Raw genomic sequence first — 25,804 nt, forward strand, 5'->3', positions numbered from 1 at the left:
GGGGGGGGGGGGGGGTCTTTTCCTTGTTAGAGCTTTCATCAAATATCTAGTGGTCTTTGGCTGTCCATTCATATTTATGATTACATAGGCCTTGTTGACTAGGGGCCTTGTTAAGATTATCAAGCAGAATCTTATAATTGGGTGCCCCAAGGTCAGTCTGGAGGCTTTTCTCTGCACTGCTTGGTGCATTCAGAGAACGCTTCTCTTCCCTAAGAGAACACAAAAGTGATTGTTACTCTGGGAGCTGAGTTGTGGGGTGGAGGCTGACAGTTGCACAATTTGCTATATATATCCTTGCACTTAGTCTAGTCTCCATTTTCAAGCCCAAGATTAACCCTGTTCTCTACCCTGTCTGGACTTCCCGAGTCTGAAATCCATCCAGTTCAATTTCTCCAGAGGAAAAAAACCCTGTTCTTATGTGAGGTTATTGGGAGTGTTGGATGTTCAAAGGGAGGGGAGCCCTGGGGTCCGGCATGTTTTCATCCCTGTATCTCCGTACTTCCCTTTGCCTGGTTCTTTCAAGCACTGATCCTCTCAGGTGTTCTACTGAGAATGACTTGCCTCCTAGTATTATATTCCCTTGCAGGCCCTTGGTCTATGCCTCCATTCTGACAAATGAGTTATCACAATTGCTCCTTTTCTGTTCTCTTTGACCGTGTAGATAAACACCCTTTTTATTTCCTACTGTCATCCACATGGAGACTCAGGAAGGAGATAAGACAAACACTACTTTGAAGGACCAGTCTTCTTTTTACATTATAGGTTGAACCTCCTCGGAAGAACAACTGGAGGCAGAAGCACGAATCTTTCATCCATACCCTCCGTCATGCACGGGAGATCCAGCAGATAATTGCCAAAGGTGGAAAACCCTCCGACTTGCATACCATCCTGCCTGCAGAAAACCCAGACTATATTCAGTGTCCTCACTGTAGCCGCCACTTTGCTCCCAAAGTGGCTGAGCGACACATTCCCAAGTGTAAGACCATTAAGAACCGTCCTCCACCTCCACGGAAGCATTATAGTTGAGCAGGCAATAGTGGAAACATCCTTGAGTAGTTAAGAAGGTTCTACTACAGCAATGAACAGAAGTAGAATAATTTGATATAAAGATAAAAAGAAAACTTTGACATCACCTAGAACTGCCTGCAGAACCAGAAACAATAAGAGCAAATGCTAGGCTGCAAGAGGCAGGAGGAAGACTCAGCTTCCCACTAAATTAAAATCTCTACTGTTTGCCTTATGGTTTTGCCCTAGGAACTGATGGGTGAAGACACAGAACAGCGAGTAGCCTATATTAAAGCTGTCTTCTTGCAAGCCAGACTGTGGTTTGTACTAGTGAAGTGCCTGTATTTGGTTGTACCTTTTGGTCATGGTATGTGTGTGGTTTCTGTTAATTCTTCTGGCTCTTGCAAGAAGTTGAAGTTTTGAGAGGAGTTGGGATCAGAGGACCATGATCACCCAGTTGGTAACTTTTATAAAAGACAATGCAAGGGCTTTGAGTCCCCTTCAACACTTAGCATCACCCCACAGTCTCAGCCACAAGGCATTATTAATGGAAATCAATCCTTGGCTTCCCTGGGGCATGGTCCTGGCCAAATGCCAAAAAAAGTATGCGATGTTAGGGCATGAATATGTCCTAAACCTTCCCTGTGTTGTACTGTATAATAAAGGAAACATCTTTATTTACTTCACAGAGTAGGGGTGGTAGGGTACCATGGTAGGAAGCTCATTATTCTTCTCCCTACTTGTTCTTTATTCTAATGGGTTTCATATGTTGAAAAAAAGAAAAAGGAAGAAGCTGCTAGCCCTCTGGCTATCAAATCAGGTTGTTGACTTTTTTTTTTTTTTTGGTGCTACTGGGGATTGAACCTAGGGATGCTTTACTACTGAGATACATCATCAGTTCTTTTTATTTATTTTTAAAATTTTAAATAGGGTCTCACTAAATGTCTGAGGCTTTGAACTTGTGATCCCCCTGCCTCAGTATCCTTACTAGCTATGATTACAGGCATGTGGTGACCTCCACACCTGGCCTGAATGACTCTGAGTCAACAAATCTACTATCAAAGTAAGCTGGGACTGTGTATAGTGTCACACGTCCTTGCTGACTAGAGCACTGTCCAATTTCTATCTTAGAGAGTAAACTTTGAAGGGGAAAGGAGCAGATCTTTTTAATTTTCTATGAAGAATAGTGCTTAGTGCAAGTTAGGCCCTCAATTAAAGGGTTTTGAGGACTTAAAAAATTAAATAAAAAGATCAGTGAGTCCTTAAGGAAAGCTCATAGGCACAATGGATATTTACTTAACCCAATATTTACATTTCCCAGGCAAGTTTAATGAGGAATACACTAAGTTCCACACTTGATATTAAGAGCAATAGATGCAAAGAATAAGCTGTGGCCATGGTTACAGAGTAGAAGCCTATGGACAGTTCTGTCCCACAGCTGTGTATTATTTGGCTGCACAGTGTTAAAATCTGACATTTAAAAACTGGAATACAGAACATCTCTTGAAAAACTGGAAACACCGAACCAGCAACCTAATGACAAATTTGGTGGGGTTCAGAAAACGTGGCTCCGTCAGTGGAGGCGACAGCAGGTGGGGCCTGTGTCACTTGCCTCATCTGCCTCCTTGCACCTGGGATTGGGATCCCTGGATGAGGTCATTAAGGTCCTCAAAACCCATCAACTATGAATATGTATGTAGAGAGTGCTTTCTATAGACATGGATGCAGTAGTAATTCATTCTTAAAGTGCCAAAGAAATAAAAAAATAGTCAATGCCTGGTGTTCTCTTTGATCTCTATATGTTTAGACCTTGCTTATTCACTTACTAGTCTTTTTTTTTTTTAATATTTATTTATTTATTTTTAGTTTTCGGCTGACACAACATTTTTGTTTGTATGTGGTGCTGAGGATCGAACCTGGGCCGCAGGCATGCCAGGCGAGCGCACTACCGCTTGAGCCACATCCCCAGCCCACTTACTAGTCTTTTAAATTTAGCTTGACTTGGATTTGGAGAAGAGGTAAGAACTTTATTTCTAAGTCTCTTCCTGGATAGGATGAGAGAAGACACAAAAATGCTGCCTGTAAATGTCTATATTTTATATTACTTTATCCAGGAAACTTTAGTCCAAGTAAACATTATAAATTTTAAAAGTTCAAAAAGTTAAGCTATGGGAAAAATCTCATGGTGGAACTCACATGGAAATTCACTTCATTTATAAGTGTGTGCAGAGATAGTATTTCTTCATATTTCATGCAGGACGGCACCTTCTGGTCAACATTTGCTTTCAGGTGATTGATGACTCTTCACACTACCCAGGAGGTAGCAGAGATTTGACGGTTGAGCTTTCCTCTTTATGTTCATGGTTCTGGGGGGTTTAATGATCAGTACATCTATTTCCTTAGTTAAACATTAAAGCAATAAATGACTTCTGGCTTTGCAGCAGGAAGGACATGTTTTACTGTTGTCTGCTATGCTCTGACGCTACCATCTCTAATACTTTCTTGGAGGCCCAGAGACTGCATTGAATGAATTTGCCCAAAATACATCCTTGCTTTGGAACTGTCCTATTAGGAATGTTTTTGAATAGATGATGAACCAAATGAAATTTGAGTTTTAGACTTCAGCAAAATGCTTAGCCAAGAACAGTTGTCACTTGGCTGTGCTAGGCCAGGGAGACCAAATATGGCTCAGCCTCTTTGAGGGAAAAATTTTATACACAGAAACTGGAATGATCACTTGGAAAAGCCCCCACAAGACTAAGGAGGCAAGTACAGGAAAGGACCATTCTTTTAATAACTTATTTTTTTCCTTCCTCTGAACTTACAGCACTGTCATTTCAAAGTTTTCATAAAAAAGTTGAAATAGCAGAAATGATTTTGTTGGCAAGAATAAGACATGGAAAAGCAGCAGAGATTATTTCTGTGCAGTGTTCCTTGTGCTGTTCCCGTTAAAAGAACACTTATTTATTTATATAAACATTCATGGAATCAAAGATTCAGATCCAGAATGTGGGTGTTTTATCTCCAGTGATGGTGGCCATGCGCAGGCTTACTGAGGCACAGCACTAATTGAGAGTTTAAATGTTTATTTAAAACAGAAATGCCAAACCACTCCACCCTCAACCTTTCCAGCATCTGGCTAACAATAAGCTAGTTCTTCTGCAACAGTGTCAGCATAGAAGAGTAACTCAGGTTATACTGTAACTCAAAAGCAATACCTACCACCGCATAAAGAAGAAAAGCAGGACAAAGGGGGGAATCAGCTACAGGAAACCATTCAAAGGCACTTCTGCTGTCTTGACTTTCACTCTCTCCAACGCATGGCTGCCACCTCTGAACTGGTTTCTGTTTGCATAGCTGTTTGGTGGGAAAAATCATGTTGTCCCAGGCACAATTTGGGAAAGTGCAATTGTCTCTAAGGCACAGAACTCAGGTTCTCATCCAGATTACTAGCAAACCTAGACTTCCCTAGGAAATATGCTAGAGAAACTGACCAATGCGTTCCACGGCTAGGGAATGACTCTCCTCTAGAAACAAAGCAAGGGCTTTGAGCCCCCTTCAACACTTACCATCACCCCACAGTCTCAGCAACGTACCCATATCCCTTAGCTCCAGAGCAGAAGCCAGCTCCATGATGAACACCAAAACTAGCCCTGCTGCTCAGGCCTGCTGAAATGGTGAGCATCAGGATGCAGGAACATTGAGAGGTCAGTCAGTCCTTGAGAAACCAATGCTGCATTTATGATGAACCGAAACCAGCTGTCAGGGTTTACAGCAAACCCTCAGACCTTGTAACCTTAATTCAGGGTTGGCCTTCCCCTTATTTTAGGAAAAGGCTTCAGTGACTACATTAGTACTAATGTACTATTCTTCTCAGAATTGAGAAAACAATGGGACTTCAAACCAAAGAGGATCCCATTGGACAGAGTTGCCCATCCCCAGAGATGAGACTTTCTCTGAGCGCCAGCCTTTATACCACCAATTTTAGGGAAACAGCAGATTTTCCCTTACACAGGCCCTCCTGCAATATTTAACAGATCTGTTTGGTTTCTGAAAACAAAATTATTTGTGACTTGTAGGGAGGAAGGATGTAAGACCATCAAATCAGCTCCTGTGACCCTAACTACCACAGGAACACTTTATAAGGCTTGGTGGAAACCCAAAGCCTACATCCTCATGGGCACCATCTAACACTTGCCTAGAACTATCTATATGGAGTTTTGTTCTTCCAGGACACTATTTCTCTTGCTCCTGTCTACAAAGGCACATCACAAGTGAGCTCACTGCCAAACTCCTTTCTTTTGGCAGGTTCGATCTGTTTTGTTAGGCTTCTGGGACCTCCAGGGTTTGGTGCTGGCTTTGGGCCACTCAAGTAAGAAAGATGATTCAGATTCATTGGTTATGACATGGCTTCAAAAACACCAAAAAGGGGAAAAATACTGACTAAACATACAGGAAGGGATTAGGCCTCGAAGAGCCACAAAGGCAGAGGCACAAAAGCTTCCCAGGTGTAGAAGACTCAGCATCACCCTGATGCCTCTCAGACACCAGGCAGTGGCACTAATGGAGGCACTCCTTGTGATTTTCCTAAGGCTCTTCTCACTGCCCCCACTGAACCCTCTGAGACACCTCTTCTCTCAGAGGCGTCTTTCAGAGCTGGGAAATCCCACCCTGCACTGGCCACAGCCTGAAACTCCAGCAGTGTGATGAGGTGGGACCTGCCCTTTGTCTACTCCTCACGGAAGACATTTCAATCAACCCTCAGAGGAAAAGCATTCTAAGCCCACTTTTCCTCCTAAAGCATTTAGCTGCACGAAGTAATTGAACTTTCTGAAAACAAACCCTAGATTGACTCCACCAGACATTTTCCTGGACTCTGGGCTCCTGAGAGGGCTCAGAATACTTTGCCACTCTCCAGAGGAACCTGGGTGGGCCACACATGGTCCCAGCTTGCCCCCATTTCACACTTTTCCCTCCCCCACCCAGAGGTGCAATGCCTGGTGCTGAATTCCCATGGCAGCTTCCGATCAACGATGAAAATGACAAATGGGATATGAGCTGCTACCAGCGCGACTAAAGTGAGCACCGTGTCTCCTCTTCAAAGGGGGGATCAACAGATGAGGTACGGAGCTGCTGCTGCTATGGCAGTCACTGGTGACAAAGCTAGGGCCACAGGGCCCTTCCATTCTCCAAAACAATAAAATCACTCCTGGATCCTATCTAAAAGGCAATGCCACTCTCCAAATGTACTAGGAAAGTGCTTCAGAGCCTCCGCCTTACGTTCCTTGTCTGCAAGTGAACAAAGCCAGGAAAGCTGCTCTCTGCGTTCGGTAGGTGTGCTGTGAAGTATTCTGGATCCCAGTTTCCTGGGGGCAATATAGGCTCAGGAGACTAGAGGCTGGGTCGACAGGAGTCTGTTCCCAGAAGGCACCAGGAATCTGAATCTAAGTCAGGCTTCGGATCCATTTCCATCTCTTCCTTTGTTGTCTGAGTTCCTCTGGAATGCATCCCCACCTGTCCAGAGAAAACAGTTCTATATTAGCAAAAGTGCCATCGGGTCCCAGCAATTCAGGACTGTTTTCAATGTTTATATCCACATTTTTGTAGGAAGTTCATGGCACTAACTTGGAAAATATCCATATCTTTACATTTGTGGCAGGCAGGGTTCCAACTGCTGTGGTTTGCCTAGGACCACAGGGTTTCCTGGGACACAGAACTCTGTTTTAAAACTGAAACAGTCCTGGACAAAATGATCTTCCTGCCTACTAGAGCTGTCAATCTTACCTCAAATGTATATATTACTTTCTAAAATACTTTCAGAGGCATTCTTTCATTTAATCCAAAAACAAAAAACAAAATAAAGAAAACCCTTGATATGGGATGGGTTGCAGGAAGCTATCCATGAGTTACATGAAGGTCTTCTCTCAGTATGGTAGCCAGGGAGACTTAGGTTTGGCTTCGCGAACTTCCATGGCTCTCCCCTGGCAATAGATTGCCCAAAGCACTTGACCTTTATCTCCACTCTGCTAGGAAGATATTTCATAGTAGCCCCGTGCGGGGGATGCAGGCAAGAGTTGGCCATATTATTTTCTTCTTTAGGTGAGGAACCAGGGCTCAGAGAAACAAAGTAATGAGTCCAAACACATTTAGTTAATAAATAACAAAGCCAAGGGCTGAATCTATTTCTCCACTCCTAGAGAGTACAGTCTATATGCAGCAATACCAGGGCTCTTTAAAGACAGCACAAACACCATCATTTGTGAAGCGCTTTTCCCAAACCATTTAACCTGAATCTAACCAAACCTTAAATCCAACTTCTAGTTTTCAGAAAAGACACAGTGAAAGAAGAACAAATTAAATAATACCCCAGGGAAACAAGACAGATCTAAAACATGGGACACTTAAACATTTGGCCCAATTTATTTAAAAAAATCAACATCATGAAACTATTTAAAGTAGTGATAGTGGTGTAGGCAATTGTTCTAGGTTAAAACAAGGCCAATCAAATACAATGTGGTCTTCCTGACTCAATTCTAGTCTGATAAAGGACATTTTTGTGGAAAAACTAGGAAAATTTCAAATTATCAGTGGGGTACTACATGAAATTGAGAATATTTATTTAGTGTCAATTTTTTAGGTGTGATAATAAAAATACTGTTGTCTAGGACAATGAATATCTTTATTTTAGGAAATGTGAGGCTTAACATCTTTCATAATAAAAGAAAAAAGCAAATAGGAACAAACAACAAACAGGAAAAAAACCACACACACACACACACACACACACACACACACAGTGGAAGTTAGGTGATGAAATTGATTCAATCCAGGTGCCTGAACAAGGTCCAATGCTTCTGGGATTCATTATAAAATTTACACCATGAAAGGTACAGACTTGCAAAAGAATTAATGTATCCAGTGCTTGGTGTTTTGTTTCTGTGATTAAAAAAAAAAAAAAAAAGACTCAGAAACTGAATGATTCTTTCAATGCTCTCACCTGCTGCCCTCCTTCTAATTTTTTGTTCAGCTTCTGCAGTTGTGTAAAAATCTGGAGGTTTTCTTCCTGGAGCTTCTGTTGTTCAGTCAGACACTTTAACACCAAACCCTGCAATCTCTCCACCTCCATCTGCAGAGTGCTGCACACACAGGCAGGAGTCAACGGTGTTCCCTTCCCAGCACATGGTACTGCAGGATTCAGCCGTGATGGCTGGGGACAAGAAAGAAAGATTGCAGGACAGCCTGCTCAGGTGCTATAGTTCCCCAATCCAAACAGATTTTACTTTTAAACTACGATGATAAAACATATACACACAAGAACAGGTCTAAGAGAAAAAGAAAAGTGCTGGGATTACATAGTGCCCGGAACTGACAGAACAAGGGAACTCTCAGCACCTTCGTCTCTACTAGGCTAAGGTAAACAGAACAGTGACCTATTTTGAAGGATTCTGTAAACAATTTTAAAGTGCATGATTTAGTTTGGAACAAGTCCTTCTGATCACAGTGGAGGACAGTGTGATTTAAAGGGTCAACGTTTATGAAATATAGTGGATCACTCTGAAAAATTTGAGAGGTGTGACTGCCAGCACAATTCAAGAAGGCTAATTCACCATCGAGTTTCAAAGGTTTTATTACTTCTTCTGGGAAGGTTTTCAATTATCCTAGTCTGAATTTTCTTCCTTCTTCTATTGTACTTTCTTAACAGCCAGGGTCAACAAATGACAGCCCATGTGCCGATTCTGGCCTACTGCCTATTTTATAAATAAAGTTTTATTGAAAGACAAGCATGCTCATTCATTATGTATATAGGTCAAGCATCCCTAATCTGAAAATTCCAAATGTTCCCAAATATAAAACTTTTGGGCATTACTGACATGATGCCTATGAAAAATTCCTCATCTGACTTCATGTGATGGATAGTGATCAAAGAATAGGCACAATAAAATAGTGTATAAAATGTCTATGAAATATAAATTTTGTGTTTAGACTTGGGTCCCAGTTCCAAGATCTCATTATGTACACGCAAATATTCAAAAATCTGATAAAATTTGAAATCCAAAACACTTCTGGAACTCAAGCATTTTGGATAAAAGATACCCATCCTGTATTTGGGGTTGCTTTTGTGCTGTGATGTCAGAATTGAATAGTTATAAGAGATTGAATGGCCTGCAGAGTCTAAAATACTTACTACCTGGCCTTCTATAGAAAAGTTTGCTGCCTTCCCATCCAGAAGTTTTTTTTTTCCCATATCCTTTAAAAATTTTTTTTAAACATTTGTTCTTTTTAGATATACATGACAACAGAGAATATTTTGACATATTATACATACATGGAATATAACTTCCCATTCTTGTGGTTGTACTTGATGGGGCGTTATACTGGTCATGCATTTATATATGAGGATAGAAAAGTTATGTCTGACTCATTCTACTGTTTTTTTGGTTTGCAGTTTTATTGAAGTATTTACCACAATTTCATTTCTGCTGAGACTGGGTGCACCTGTTACTCCCGCCCTGCACTTCAAGCATTACTTCTTATAGTTACAGCTTCCAACCCATCCTAGCAGTATCATAAAAAATTGAATCAGGGGCTGGGGATGTGGCTCAAGCGGTAGCGCGCTCGCCTGGCATGCATGCGGCCCGGGTTCGATCCTCAGCACCACATACAAACAAAGATGTTGTGTCCACCGAGAACTAAAAAATAAATATTAAAAATTCTCTCTCTCTCTCTCTCCCTCCCTCTCTCACTCTATCTTTAAAAAAAAAAAAAAAAAAAAAATTGAATCAGAATTCCAGAATTTCAATTTTGGTACTTTTGAGGCAGAGAGAAAAGAGAATGCTCAGTGTAAAAAGATGTTAATCTTCCAGAAATGCAACAGGTAAAATACTGATCCAAGGCAGCTCAGTTTAGCCTTGGGTGGAAAGTTATAGGACTAGTAGACAGAAGAGTACAGAGTGGATGCAGGGCAGCCAGAAGACAAGGGAAGCCAGGGGACACAGTGAGTCCAGAAGGATCAGGCAAAGCTTGCAGTTACTCTACTCAGTTGGCAATTCAAGGTAAAAAGCTGTTACCCAGGCTCCCACTGGGGACTTGTGCTCTGGAGGAACTGTGGAGGGCACTTTGAGTCCTTGCAGCTCTTCATAGGGCAGGGTATCTTTTTCAGATTCTGAAAATGCTGCACTCAGGGGAGATGGGCTGTCAGGCATGGGGATGAATTCTGCATTTTCCAGCTCCTATGTACATGAGAAAGAATCTCATCAATTGTTTGCAGAAATTTTATTTCTCTCAAATTCCCTTCTTACTTTTGCTGTAGCTTTCATTCTGTTGTGACATCAGCACCCTCTAGTGGGGCAGATTAGCTGTGGTTAACAACATAGCTCACCCTTACTGGGAACAAAACCACCAAACCTTTCAGTGGTAGAGTAACAATGATGCAAATTCAGACTCAAGTTCAAGAACAGTCTGGAGTATCTGGTGCATTTCCAACACACTTAATTCTGCACAGGCTATTCAATGAGTGGGGAGGCTTGAAGGTGATGACAGTAAGGTTAACTGCTAGACTGCTAAAGACTATGGCTGAGGCTGTGCTTATCTTCAAATAACTATCAAGTTTAGTCTTATTGGTTAAGGAACTTTAAATCTGTAGGTTTTTTGTTTTTTTTTTTTGAGAAAAAAATTTAAACTTCACAAACTTTATGTTTACGTATACAATACAAATGGGCAAAGGAAGCTAATAAAAACCACCAGCAATTCACCAGATAACCACTGTCAAAATGATCACTATACAGTCTTGTTCATATTCTTTTGTGTTACATATTTAATTAACTTTCTACAAAAATAAATATATTTCAATATCATTTTTACTATCTGAACCTCAACTTTGATAAATTGTATTTCTACTGTAAGGCATTCCAATTGCCCCAATATTCCACTTTTAAAAAGAGAAGAAAAATCTATGAACTTCTTAGTATTTGTACACATGCACTACAAAAACTGCCTTCTAAGTAGATTATATATTAATGTACAGTCTATTTAAATAATACAAATATGAGGATGTTTTCTATCACTTTTATTAGAAAGAAAAAAGGAATTAACATTTTGGTGATTTCTTTCCAGGTAGAAATCAGAAACCTAGATTCTTGCCACAAAACAGTTTAACAGGACAAGGTAAACCAAGAGATCCTGAGATCTCTTTTCCAGTCCTTGCAAAGGGATGGATATATATATATATATATATATATATATATTTTATCTGAGGTATATCTTCCAAAGGAATTACCTTACGAAGCCAACCAGGACAGGAGCTGCTAGCCCCACAACTATTCCCCATGGCCTCCGTGGGACTGATTAAACCTTCCATTCCTCGGTCTGCTTCCATTGTTCCTCGGAAGCCTCCACTTGGGTCAGGAGTTTCAGATTCCTGCTGACTGTCCTCCTCTTCGCCACCACCACCAGGGCCGCCACCACCAGCTCCTGGGCTAGAGTTCTGAACCACTGACAGATAAATGGCACAGAAGTATAGAGCTTTGCTATGAAGTAATAAAGATTTAGCTTCTAATGGTCCCACTTACCCCTGGAAAGGTTCCTAAGAGTTGCATGAAGTAGAATGGCTATAGTGCAAGTCAGATATTTGAGACTAAATTGTTAAGTTTTTATACAAGGTATCTTTATGTCAGGATCTTCATAACTGAAGTTCATTTCTATTTTCTGAATTTGCTTATCCTATATTCACAGCAGATTATCAATATTATAATGCATTACCGAACAATCCCTTCAAACACAGTTCACTAGATGGAGTGCTCATGCTTACTATGCATCTTTAACAAATACATTCGGACTCCAGCTTCCTCCACTGACATTCACCTCATATAAAAAGTTTAAGTGCTTGCTTTAGCACCACTATTCTAAAATGGGAATGATACAGAGATTAGCATGGCCTTGCACAAGGATGACATGCAAATTTGTGAAATGTTCCATATTATATAAAAAATAAAAGTAAAAAGAAGTTCACAAAAACATTTGAGTCAAACACCTCTTAAAGTTGCCAGATAAACTCACCACTGGCAACTCCCTGTCTGGGGAAACACTCAAATGGTGAATTCTTCAACATTCATCTAAGTGTTAAATTCTTTGATGATTATTTATTTGTATATTTTTATTTTATTTTATTTTTTATTTTTAAAAATATTTATTATTTAGTTTTTGGCGGACACAACATCTTTGTTTGTATGTGGTGCTGAGGATTGAACCCGGGCCACACGCATGCCAGGCCAGCACGCTACCGCTTAAGCCACATCCCCAGCCCCAATTATTTGTATGTTTTAAAAAAAAATTTTTTTTTCTACTAGGGATTGAACTCAGGGACACTTTACCACTAAGCCACATCCTGAGCCCTCTCTATTTTTAAATTTTGAGATGGGGCCTTGCTAAGTTGCTGAGGCTAGCCTCAAACTTGTAATTCTCCTGCCTCAGCCTCCTCAGTTGCTGGGATTACAGGCATGTGTGACTATTTGTATGTATTTTAAAAATATGGCTGGTTCAAGCTACTATAATTAAGACTAGCTGATGTGCACTCAGGAAATGCAAATGAATTTTGATGTGGGCCAAAGAAAAATATAAGAAAATAAAATTGCCCAAAGCTAAAAAAATATTTCTTGAAGCGAGGTACAGTAGTACCAAGAGACTCAGGAAGTTAAGATAAGAGGATTCCGGGGCTAGGATTGTGGCTCAGCGGTAGAGCACTCACTTAGCACAGGCGGGAGGGACCCGATTCTCAGCACCACATAAAAATAAAGGCATTGTGTTGTGTTCATCTACAAAAAAAAAAAAAGATTCTCTCTCTCTCCTTAAAAAAAAAAAAAAAGAGGATTCCAAGTTTGAGGTCAGTCTCAGCAATTTAGCAAGATTGTCTCAAAATAAAAAACAAAAAGGAGTAAGGATGTAGTTCAGTGGTAAAACACCCTTGGGTTCAATCTCAGTACAAAAAATAAAAATAACTCTTCATAATATATTCTAAGGTTAAATGTAAAGGATCGCTTATCATCATCCCATGTTATGCTGGCTTGAGGACTGACTACTATGCTACACTAGGATCCTACTCCAGCAGCTTTAGATATGTAGATTCCAACATAAGCTCTTGAAGCTTGTTTTTTTACTCTAAGTGGCTTTTAAGAATTATGTTACATGTGAGATAAACAGAAGACCATTTTAATATATATACAATTTTTCATGCTAACAATGAAATAAATACATGATGCTATCACTAAAAGTAGAATTGTGCTATCCAATAGAGTAGCCTTTAATTGTATGCAGCTGCTGTGTGCAGTGGCACATGCCTGTAATCCTAGTGGCTTGGAAGGCTGAGGCAAGAGGACAGCAAGTTCAAAGCTAGCCTCAGCAACTAAGTGAGACCCTGTCTCCAAATAATATATAAAAAGGGCTGGGAGCCAGGAGCTGTGGTGCACACATGTAATTCCAGCGGCTCAGGAGGCTGAGGCAGGAGGACTGCAGTTCAATGCCAGCATCAACAAAAGTGAGGCACTGAGCAACTCAGTGAGACCTGTTTCTAAATAAAATACAAAATAGGGATGAGGATATGACTTAGTGGCCAAGTGCTCCTGAGTTCAATTCCCCTGTACGTGCCCACCCTCCCAAAAAAGGACTGGGGATGTGGCTCAGTGGTTAAGTGCCCCTGGGTTCAATTCCTGGCTAAGAAAAAAAATGTATGTAGTCATTTAAATTTAAATAAAATTACGATGTGATTCTGCAATCTGTATACGGGGTAAAAATGGGAGTTCATAATCTGCTTGAATCAAATGTATGAAATATGATATGTCAAGAGCTTTGTAATGTTTTGAACAACTAATAATAAAAAATTAAAAATAAATAAATAAGTAAATAAATTTAAATAAAATTAAAAATTCAGTTCCTCAGTCACATTAGCCACTTTTTGAGCACTCTATAACCACATGAGGCTAGGGGCTATTCTTCTGGATAGCACAGATATGGAACATTCCCACTGTCATTGAAAGCTCTGACACTCATTTTATCTGTCTATAGAGAATTCCCTCCTTCTCTGGCCTCCTACCCAGATGAAATCACTCTTGATTAATTTTATTTTTTTTAATACTTTATTTTTTAGTTTTCGGTGGACACAACATCTTTATTTTTTATTTTTTATGTGGTGCTGAGAATCAAACCCAGCGCCCCACGCATGTCAGGCGAGTGAGCTACTGCTTGAGCCATATCCCCAGCCCTTGATTAATTTTATATATGTCATTTCTTCTTAAAAAGATTTTATCAATATATGTGTAATGTATCTTTAAGCAATATATTATTTATTTATTCATTTTTTAAAAAATAGTCTCTCAAGAGCTGGGAGGGATATTTTTTAAAAAATATTTATTCTTAAGTTTTATGTGGACACAACATCTTTATTTTACATTTACGTGGTGCTGAGGATCGAACCCAGTGTCTCGTGCGTGCTAGGCGAGCACTCTACCACTGAGCCACAACCCCAGCCCCAAACAATATATTATTTATTTGGTGTGTTTAAAAATTTCATAAAAAGGTGCCAGGTGTGATGGCACACTTCTGTAATCTCAGCAACTTGGGAGGCTAAAGCAGGAGGATCACAAGCTCAAAGCCAGCCTGGACAAAATAAAAAATAAAAAGGATGGGGATGCCAGCTCAGTGGTAAAGTGCCCCTGAGTTCAATCCCTAGTATGGCAAATATAAATTAAAAAATAAAAATAAACTTTATAAAAAGGTACATAGTCTGCTGAAACTTGCTTTTTATACTTTAAACTATAGACTATTTGGAGGTGCTGTTCATTTTCACTCTTGTATAAATGGAACAAGAAACAAGGAACACTCTTCCTTGCAATGGAAGGGTATGACATATTTAATCAATAAATATTCACACAGCATCTTCCATTTGCCAGACGCTCTTCTAGGTAATATGGATAAATTTAATGAATAAAAAAAAATACAAAAATACAATTTCATGGATAGTCCCAAGTAACAGAGAAACATGGAGAAAGCAGTTAAAGGAAAATTATCAGAAAACTCAGGCTCATTTTTCTTTCTTTCTTTTTGGTAATGGGGGTAGAACTCAAGGGCATTCAACCACTGAACCACATCGCTAGCCTTATTTTGTATTTTATGTAGAGACAGGATCTCACTGAGCTCTTAGCACCTTGCTTTTGCTGAAGCTGGTTTTGAACTTGCAATCCACTTGGCTCAGCCTCCCGAGCTGCTGGGATTACAGGTGCGTGCCACCGCACCTGGCTTGGTTCGTTTTCCTAACTATGTTGAAAGTTTAGTTGACTTTCATTTCTGGTAGCCTGTTTTTTTTTGGTGTGGGGGGGCGGGCGGTGGTGGTGGTGGTACTGGGGATTAAACCCAGGGGCACTCAAACACTGAGCCACATCACCAGACCTATTTTGTATTTTATTTAGAGACGGGGTCTCACGAAGTTGCTTAGTGCCTCATTTTTGCTGAGGCTGGCTTTGAACTCTTGGTCCTCCTGTCTCAGTCTCTTGAGCCACTGGGATTACAGGTGTGTGCCACCATGTGTGGCTATGATAGCCTGTTTTGAAGGACGGTTTCTATAGAATGGAATACCCCAGAGAATACAATGGCGCAAAGGACAGAGAGAACACATGGCCCCTAGGAGAGTAAGGAAAGGATCAGCACAAGTTACAGTATGAGAAAGCCACTAATTACTTCCATATATGTTGAAGGCAAAAAATGTACTCTACCCAGGCCACAATGTAAGTCATGACTTATTGTGAAACTCACCAACATAGTATCTTTCCTCTTAATCACTATATATACCTCATTTCCTAAAGAAATTTTCTGTTTTCCCTTTAGTTTTGGAGAGTACATGAACTCTAACCCAACGACCCACTCTTCAGAAAACCAGTGGTACCTGAGACATTGCTACTTACCAGTTCCGATGGAGAGGCCACTGCTATTAGAACGGATGGTCTTAGAATTCAAGACTTTCTCTGAGGAAACATATTCAGTCAGTAAGCATTGTATATAGACACAGGCAGGAAAAGTGAGGAGAGATCAGGAGGGAGGTAATAATTGCTATCTCAGACTCCAGATAACTTCATAATGATTAGGGCATGTTGTCCATTATAAGACTTAGAGAAGTAGCCTCTTTACTACAGGAATATTTTTTTTCCAAGAATATGACCAATAGTACTGTAGGTGTGGATCAAGCCTGTCCAAGCCATCCCAATCCCTCACATATGAAACCCTTACCAACTATGAGAATGGTGTGCCAACCATGGCAGGATAGATCTGGGACATGATGCAGAGATCCGAAAATAGGCCGAGGCCATGAGGTACAGATATCAGAACCATGTGGTCTCTCTGTGGGGGTCATTGCCAGGCGACCATTACCACCATTTCCCCAAGCAAAAATGTGATTATCTAGAAAAAAAAAATTAAACAGAATATCATTTAATGGAACACTGGCCTCCCAACTTTTTGAGTTCCCCATCTTTTTAGAGATAGAAAACTGTCCCAAATGAGGGTAATTTGTTTATTCCCCTACAGAAGCCTAAATTCCTCCTGATCCCACCCAGGTAAAAAAATAAACAACAAACAACAACAACAACAAAAAACCCCGCAGCTCCTATGTATTGCCATTCATACACTGCTTTACTCACTCAACAACTTTTTACTGGTAGCTCAAACATTTATTAGATATCTACTTCATGACAGGCACTGCCTGAGGTGAATGAGCAGTGAACAAAAAAAATTAAGTCCCTGCCAACACTGGAGCGGGAGAGACTGATAATATACGAAGAAATATCTAATGCTTCAGGGAGTAATATGTGTTATGAAGGAAGATAAGTGGAGATGAAAAATAAGCAGAAAAAAAGAATAATCACAGGAAGGGGTTTATTATAGAAAGGGTGGTCAGAGAAGTACTTTTGGATGCTTAAGTAGAAATGTGGTTGAAATGAGGGAGAGAGTTTCTAGGCAGATGGAACAGCAAGCGCAAGGTAAAATAAGTGCAAAAGGACGAGGAGGAGCTTGTGGCTGGAGCAAAGTAACAAACGACAGAGTGGTCAAAGGAAAGATGAGGAGATGGCTGGAGTCCTGGTTATAAAGGACTGTAGAGGCTACTATGATGACTTTGGTTTTTCCTGACTGATGTAGGAAGCCCTTAGAGGTTCTGAACAGGAGGTATTTAAAAGGATCCCTGAGGCTACAATGAGGAAAAGAAACTGCAAGAAGTCAGGGTGGAAGCGGGGAGACCAGCTATAGAAAGTGGTGATGATAAGTTGTTGGATATGTTTTGTAGATAATCAATAGGATTTGCTGATGAATGGGATGAAGGGTATAGGATGGAGCTGCCACTTATAGACAGGAAGGCATAAAATAAGAATACACTGTTTGTCTATGATGCCAAATCCAGAATCCTGATTCTCATCCAAATCAGGCCTTTTTGCTTTTAATTTGAAGGAGGGTTCTACTAATGATTATGCTAAGATAATAGGCATTAGGAATCACCTAGGATAAATGGGCTATCTTTTGTAACACTTAGATTGAGAGGCTATTGAATAATATAAAGTTTCAGGAATGAACTCACTCTGGAGAGAGGACTGAGCACTGGAAGAAGTTGGATGCCTCTAGTTGGACGCCTCTATCATAGTATTGAAAGATCTGCCTATATTCTTTCCAGTTACCTAGTTACTGATAATTGGCACCAGTGTGGTGCTTGGCAAGCTATAGACAGAAATTCTTGATAATTCCGAAAACATTTTACCCAAAAAATTAATTAAAAATTTAAAAGGAAGGAACTTAGAAATCAACTCATTATTATCTAGAAATCTGACCCTTAAAAAAATCACTATATTTAACACACAAAAAGTCAATGAGTCTCAAGATATATAATAATTGGCCATTGATTTCCTATAAATAAAAAAGTAAATCATAATCCAGCTATATAAAAACTAGTCCCAATAAAAACATACCCATCTGTTCAGAAAGCTGGAAATGACAAGTACAGACTCACCATCAGTGGCAGCAATGGTGAACTCATCACCGCAGGAGACCCTGATCACTTGCTTCCCACCAAGGGGTCCCCCCAACAGGTTGATTCCCAGACGCTTCTTGTAATTCCCAACGCCCAGCTGCCCACACTTATTACAGCCAAAGGTCAGTAACCGGCCTCGCTCTGAAAGAGAAGCCAAAATAAATAACCAGGCACAAATGGGTTACCGAAGGAAGACATAATGAGTCCCTGCATTAGTGTCTGGTTGTTAGCTAGCCACATGATCCTAGATCTATGGAGGCTACACAATCTAAGCACTGCAATCTGTTAGATCCATTAAGCGACTCAATATTTCATTCGGTCTCCAATATTGTATTTTTAATGTGGAAAATGGGTACTACCTAACTTCTAATACATAAAGGGTACTAATTAGAGACAATATAAGTCAGGCATTAGAGGTGTGGTATTCTCAGAGAAATATTTATCATGCATTTATAATGATTAACAGTAAAAAATGTGTGATTGAATGCCTGATTGTTAATGACAATACTAGATGGGGAAAATCAGGAAGATGAAAATGTCATTAAGAAAAGCTAACACATTGGTTGTGAAGTCTGAGGCAGGAGTACTGTGAGTTTAAAGCCAGCCCCAGCAACTCAGTAGGGCCCTAAGCAACTCAGTGAGACTCTGTCTCTAAATAAAATATAAAAAGGGCTGTGGATGTAGCTCAGTGGTTGAGTGTCCCTGACTTAATTCTCAGTACCAAAAAAAAAAAAAAAAAAAAAAAGCAAAGCTAACACTTGAGCTCCTAAGGGACACAATATAGTTGAAAATCAACTCACCATCAATAGCAGCTGTATGGGTCTTGCCTGGGGCAATGGTACGAATCTTATAAAAGGACAGTTGCTTGGCCAATGTAAAGGAGGTAGTATAGGGAACCTCATGGTATGCCTAAAACAAGTAAAAGAGAAAGCAAAGATTTGTGAGAGAAAAAATGGAGAAATAATCAGGCTGAGAATGGATGAGGACCAAATGAATGGTTGCCAAGAAAAGAGTGTAGGTAGCTTTCCATTTTAACACAATACAAAAAGAAACAAGCTCAATATGCAAACACAGAATTTAGCATATGAAGCAGGGCTTTCTGAAAATAAATTTTTACTTTCTAAATTAAGATATACCACACGAAAACTCTTCATCCCAGAAGTATTTATGTAAGGATACAATTATTGACATCTGCCTTGGTTTCACAATGCATACCTCAAAAGTGTAGGGAATTCAAATCCTGAAGATTCTCTCCAGCCTATGAAACATCATGTGATCTAACTTCATCTAAGGGGTCAATAGTGTTTAACTTCTTAAAAACCCATGTTGCCTTTGAATTAGTATAAAAATATCCTCCCCTATAAGTTTAAAATTTCACAACAAATCCAATATTCCAATCCAACACAAAATCAAACAGTATAATTCTGAATATGCCTTTCAAACTACACACTCCCCAGTCTCGCCCAGAGTTTATACTTACCTGAAAATTGCTACTTCACAGACTGCTTAAAATTTAACTTTTGTGTTTTTCTTTTTAATAGGTTAGCAATTTGGGGCATAATATTTAGGTAATTTGATCAAGGTCAAATTGTAAACTTTGCCTTTTATCAGGTGGTTGAGTTCTAGGGCTGTGTTAGTCTACCTTCTATCATTAACTTTTATGTTTTTCATTGAGTCAGAAAAATTCTTGTTACTTTGGTTCTTTAGAAATGACAAAAACTGGGGCTGGGGAGATAGCTCTGCTGATAGAGTGCTTGCCTTATATGCACAAAGCCCTGGGTTTGATCCCCAGCACCATCACCAAAAGAAAGAAAAGAAAAAAGAAATAACAAAAACTCATCATACTTACACAAAGAGGAACCTACGATTTAGTATCAGTGGTGAATTTCATGACATCCTTGAAGGGGGAGAATGGCAATTATACTTAATAAGTCTATACAGGATCAGTGATTTGAGAACAATAAATCTAAAAAACTCTCCAGGGGGTAATGAATGAAAATGTTACTTTTTTTCATGTTAATTTTCTTGTTCCTCTTTTAATAATAAGGTAGAATCTGAATTTTTTCATTTTGTTCTTTATAATCAATTTATTTACTGAGGCATGATATACTGCAAAATACCACACAGCATGATATATATTTTTTTGTGTGTACCCATTTGTAAAACCACCACCAGATCAAGACAGAAATCATTCCCATCACCCCAGGATCCCTCTCACCTCTTCTGATAATAACCAGACCCCTTCACCCAGAGGTAACCACTATTTTGATTTCTGCCGTCCAAAGTTAATTCTGCCTGTTCTTGAAGTTCACCTAATTGGAATCATATAGTATGTATTTTTTTTGTGTGGCTGGTTTCTTTTGCTAAAAATAATATATGTGAGATCATCACCTTATTTAAAAAAAAAAAAAAATATATATATATATATATATTAGTTGTAGATGGACAGTCAACACCTTCATTTCATTCATTTATTTTTTTATGTGGTACTAAGGATCGAACCCAGTGCCTCACACATTCTAGACAAGTGTTCTACCACTGAGCTAAAACCTCAACCCACCTTCATTCTTAAATCAAATTCTATGGTCACTAACCAATAATCCCAAAGAAATTTCAATCAGGAGAAGTTCTAATGGTATGGTTGGGACTTGGAGGGGGCACTCACTTCATGGTTGATGATTCCAGACATGCATTGATTCAGACCCAATTTATTGAATTCATTAAGTCCACAAGCCAGCACTTTGCCTGACTGGGTCAGCAGGAAGGTCCCATCACAGCCACACTGAACTGCAACAATGATCAAGGCCTTAGGAACATCTACCTGTAAGGGAAAAGTAAGTTGGAAGAAAATCAATCCCAAATATGTAACTCATGTTTGAAAAAAAATTCCAAAATTCTTTCAGAAGCAACATGCTGCATTTAGCAGAATGACAACAGGGAAGTAGAGGATGGTCCATTCTCTTCAGATTTGCCCATCAGCTTAAGGGCTAGTATTTCCAACCAGGAAGAAAAAAGTGGCAATTCCAGTTCAACTAGACAGTCCCTGTCTGTTTTAGTAACAGGTCCTACTTTTCTGAAGGAGAAGACTGCTCAAAACAAGCTGGAAAGGAGATGCTTGAATCCCTTGCTGGTTTCATCCTCTAAGACGGAGGGCTTCTTGACAGCTTTCGAAGACACTTAATGGACCTGTGGGTTCCAAGCTGTTCATTTTATAAGAGAGGTGACAGGGTACTGAGATGGCAGCTAGGACTTCCAAATGCCCACATTCTTTTTTTAAAAACTTAAAAAAAAAAATTTTTTTTTTTTTGGGTACAGTCCGAGAAGGGGAATAGCTGGGTCAAATGGTGGTTCCATTCCCAGCTTTCCAAGGGAAAGCTAAACCCAAAAGACCTAAAAAGAGCATACTACAGGGACACAGCCACATCAATGTTTATAGCAGCACAATTCACAATAGGTAGAATGTGGAACCAACCTAGATGCCCTTCAATAGATGAATGGATTAAAAAAATGTGGCATTTATACACAATGAAATATTACTCAGCACTAAAAAATAACAAGATCATGGCATTTGCAGGGAAATGAATAACATTAGAGCAGATTATGCTAAGTGAAGTTAGCCAATCCCTAAAAAACAAATGCCAAATGTCTTCTCTGATATAAGGGGGGTGACTCAAAATGGGATAGGGAGGAAGGGCATGAGAAGAAGACTACCACTAAATAGGGAAGAGAGGTGGGAGGGAAAAAGAGGGAGAAGGGGAGTTGCACGGAAGATGGAAGGAGAACCTCATCGTTATACAGAATACATGTATGATGTTGTGATGAGAAAAAGAAAAAAAAAAGTGTATCACATTAGATTGGATAGAGAGAAATGATGGGAGGGGAGGGGAGGAGTAGGGGGGATAGGAAGGGCACAGAATAGAATAGACATTATGATTGCTGTATGTATATAGGTGACTCTATGACCAGTGTGATTCTGCAATCTGTACAATTAGAAAAATGAGAAATTATACCCCAATGATTCAAATGTATGAATTGCCAAGATCATTGTAATGTCATGTGTAGCTAAAAAAAAAAAAAAAGAATATAAAACAGATGAGACAAGTGGTAAGATGGTGAATATAAACTCGAATCATGAAACCAAATGTCTAGTGGAGTTACTGCTATCATATCCACACACTGGTCAAAGAAGGGAAAATCTGAGCCATAATAAAAATAATAAGAGAATTGGATTGGAAAAAAAAATTGTTTTTTTAGTTATACATGACAGTAGAATGTACTTGGACAAATTATACATATATGGAGTATAACTTCCCATTCTTCTGGTTACACAGGATGTGAAAATACATTGGTCGTGTATTCATACATGAACATAGGAAAGTTACGTCCAATTCATTCTACTATCTTCCCTATTTCCATTCCCTTTCTCTTCCCTTCATTCCCCTTTGTCTAATCCAAAGTACTTCTATTCTTCCCTACCTCCCCCCACTTATTTTGAGTTAGCATCCGCATATCCGAGAGAACATTTGCAAATGCCCACATTCTTCTTTAGCTAATGTGTATGAAACCTGAAGCCTCAAACCTCACAATTTCTACGATAGCTTTCAGAAGAGCAACTGCTGTGAATCCCATTGAGGGTGGACCCCACAAAAACACCAGTTAATTTTAAAATGTAAATAAAAACTTCTAACAGTAAATGGTATAGTCAATGGTAGGTACCCCTCCAGCCTATGCCCCAGGGGGGTGTGAAAGAAGATGACTTTCCCTCAGCTGGTTTCAACTCCGGCGAGCCTCTCGAAGTGCTGAGTAATTAGATATGACGATTTGCACCACATGATTCCTAAACAAAAACTATTTCATCTGGTGTTTAACATAGAAACCACGAGGAGAAAAATGGCTGTGTTAAGAGATAGCATATTGCTTTCCAGTATGTTCCTGAGGAGTTTTCTATGTATATTTAACAGTATGTGACTTTTCCTCTGTATATGCTGATTTTAGCTCTCATCCCTGAGTAAGATGTGACTCTACTGTGTCCACAGTAGTTGTATCCACTATGATTTAGTCAGATGATAACACTAAACCAGGAATCCTAGATTGTCAAAATACTTTAGAAATTAACACCTTGATATGAAGAGTCAGGAAAAGAATGTGTTCTTCCTATGTGACTTAGATAAGCTTTAGGAAGAAGCTGCTTCTGATTTTACCTTTTGTGGTGTATAGTAATCCTCTTCTGAATCCAAACCCAGTCGTCCTGAAACACAAATAAGAAACAAAATCATTCGGATTACAGCCTTCTTTCAAATGAAGATGTTCTATAGAGTCTCTTTAATGAAATTAACACTTCTCTTTTTTTTAATATTTATTTTTTAGTTGTAGTTGGACACAATACCTTTATTTTACTTATTTATTTTTATGTGGTGCAAGGATCATACCCAGGGCCTCACGTCTGCTATGTAAGCGCTCTACTGCTGAACCATAACCTCAGCCCTGGAATAGAGCTACGTGATATGTTTGGATGCATGCAAATCTGAAGTTGGATTGTGCACCGGGGAAGAAGTAAACAGAAGTAAGGCTACACTTACCATACTCTCCACAGCCCCAAGAATAGACTTCCTTATTTCGTGTCAGAACCACTACATGATTATCTCCACAGGAGACCTGTTCCACTGGATTGTTGAGGAAGAAGTTCAATTGCATGGGTTCTAGCACTTCTGGGCCAGCAACCTTGTCCACCCCCATGCAGCCATAATAATCTGATCCAAACGCATAGAGCTGACCCTCATCTGCAAAAGAAAAGCAAACAACTCATCACAGGACTGACTTATTTTGTCCAATCAGAAAGCTGGACAGGGCTAAAATGAGGATCCAGCCAATGACTGCACATGAGTTTACTGTATCAGAGAAACCAAAAGGACACATTATGTAAGTCTAGAGCTATCTGTATTTAAGTCTAGAGCTGTAGGTGTTTATTATTACTGTAATAAATAGTTTAAAAATGGCAGTGCTGTCATGTTTAAGGACTCTATCTTAGAGATAAAAAGAGAAGTACCAGGAATCATAAAATGAGTAATGACTAGCCCAAAACTAAATTTAGCTCTTGATCCTGATTTTGTTATCCACAGCCTCCAGAGGTAGTAAGATTATTTTCTCCCTCAAATGGGACACACAATGTATTTCTCCTAATCCTGCCTCTTCTGTGTTATCCACCTATCCCATCTGTCTTCTTGCCAATCATTCCCTAAGAACAGCAAATTGGGAGTATTGTTATTAATGGGCATATTTCTCAATATCTTTGTTTCCTTGAACACTTTTTTTTTTTGATGGTGGGGGGGTTAAAATCTTAACTAAAACTGCACAGATTTAAGCACAATCTCTACATTAAATGTACTCAGATGTTTTCTGTTGATGGCTTACCTGTCACACAGACTGTGAAATCATCACCACATGACACCTGACGGATAGCTTTGCCTTGCAACTTTTCCACATGCTTTGGCTGTCGATAGGAAGCTTTGTCTCCATGGCCCAGCTGACCATGGAGTTTAGTACCTCCTTGCATGTTCTGTGAAATAAAGAGGTCTTGTGAAATTTTAACTTTTCACACTAACAGGCTATCTTTAAAATAACTTCTTTTCTTCATCTTCTTCGAGTGTGTGTGTGGTGTGGGGATGGTACTGGGGAGCAAACTTAGAATTCTATCTCAGAGCTAAATTTCCAGCCCTTTTTATTTCTGAAATGGGGGTCTTGCCAAAGTGCCCAGACTTGCCTCAAATTTGAGATCTTCTGCCTAAGCCTCCAGGGTATCTGGGATTATAGCTGCACCCAGCTAATATAACCTCTTATGAAGAAAAATAAAAAGGAAAAAAACAGCTGGAAATTTAGAAATTAGGAAAAAAAAATGGGTAAGGGGATTAAACCTTTTAATAGTAGGTAGTATAAAATCACTGCCCACGGGTTAAAAATCTTAAAAAGTATTAACAAGCCTTAAAAGGATACATTTCTCTTGTTCTTCAACTAACTCTAAGGTGAACTATACATTTAATTATGGATAATTTTGGTCAGTTTACTTGAAACACAGAACAGTTATAAAAAAAATCTGGCAACATCAAAGAAGCTGCTATACAGAACTGAGAACAGTCCTCATGACTTTTCTACAGTTTACAGAGATAAGTAATTCTTTCCAAGGACTCAACTATAAGTCCTTATACAAATGATGTTTAAAGCACTGGTTTCACTCTACTTCTGGAAGCCACCCCCAGAGGCTAATTCTTTAAGGAACAGGGTCTAAGGAAATAACAGTAAGTCATCACTCTACAACCAAGGCCAAATCATTCTTTTAACCACTCAACAGTTGTGTGCCTACTCCTCACTCATGGGAGATAACTTTAGTCCCTGTCCTCATGGAGAAGATATTGTTAAACCACTGAAAACAATGAATTCCCTCGGGGAAAGGAACCAAGGGCCGAATATAAGGTAGGGTAAAGAAAAAGCAGCATGAAATAAGCCTGAGAAGGCAAGGCCAAAGAGACAGGGGGAAGCCACTAGAACCTGCTCCCATGGAAGCTGAGTGAAAACAATGCTTCAAGAAGGGAGTGGTCAAGGGGAGGGGGGATAAGGAGGGCAGCAGAATACAACAGACACTAGTATTGCTGTATGTATATAAGTGGCTATATAACCAATGTGAACCTGCAATCTGCACACATAGAAAAATGAGAATTCATACCCCATTTGAATCAAATGTATGATATG

General features: G+C 39.5%; 2 protein-coding genes and 1 non-coding gene across 3 annotated transcripts in view; 2 read left to right on the forward strand and 1 right to left on the reverse strand.

Moving 5' to 3' along the window:
* Zc2hc1c (zinc finger C2HC-type containing 1C) overlaps positions 1 to 2,780 on the forward strand; it is an 8,508-nt gene extending 5,728 nt beyond the window's left edge. Inside the window, exon 3 of the mRNA XM_015494117.2 lies at positions 763 to 2,780. Coding sequence (XP_015349603.1) covers positions 763 to 1,026 — 264 coding nt within the window. The 3' untranslated portion in view covers positions 1,027 to 2,780. The remainder of the gene's footprint in view (positions 1 to 762) is intronic.
* A 1,294-nt stretch (positions 2,781 to 4,074) lies between these two features.
* The window catches only part of Nek9 (NIMA related kinase 9), a 39,709-nt gene continuing 17,979 nt past the window's right edge, over positions 4,075 to 25,804 (reverse strand). Inside the window, exons 11-22 of the mRNA XM_015494104.2 lie at positions 24,473 to 24,617; positions 23,641 to 23,841; positions 23,263 to 23,309; positions 20,727 to 20,882; positions 18,862 to 18,970; positions 18,041 to 18,202; positions 16,276 to 16,446; positions 15,954 to 16,013; positions 11,282 to 11,496; positions 10,074 to 10,235; positions 8,003 to 8,212; positions 4,075 to 6,519 (exon numbers count right to left, since the gene is read on the reverse strand). Of these exons, the coding sequence (XP_015349590.1) occupies positions 6,397 to 6,519; positions 8,003 to 8,212; positions 10,074 to 10,235; positions 11,282 to 11,496; positions 15,954 to 16,013; positions 16,276 to 16,446; positions 18,041 to 18,202; positions 18,862 to 18,970; positions 20,727 to 20,882; positions 23,263 to 23,309; positions 23,641 to 23,841; positions 24,473 to 24,617 (1,761 nt within the window). The 3' untranslated portion in view covers positions 4,075 to 6,396. The remainder of the gene's footprint in view (positions 6,520 to 8,002; positions 8,213 to 10,073; positions 10,236 to 11,281; positions 11,497 to 15,953; positions 16,014 to 16,275; positions 16,447 to 18,040; positions 18,203 to 18,861; positions 18,971 to 20,726; positions 20,883 to 23,262; positions 23,310 to 23,640; positions 23,842 to 24,472; positions 24,618 to 25,804) is intronic.
* LOC125615444 lies at positions 11,884 to 11,985 on the forward strand. The gene has a single exon (XR_007346098.1). It is a non-coding gene; the product is annotated as a U6 spliceosomal RNA (small nuclear RNA).

This window comes from Marmota marmota, unplaced genomic scaffold, assembly GCF_001458135.2.
Source record: "Marmota marmota marmota unplaced genomic scaffold, marMar, whole genome shotgun sequence".
NCBI classification, from domain to species: Eukaryota; Metazoa; Chordata; class Mammalia; order Rodentia; family Sciuridae; genus Marmota; species Marmota marmota.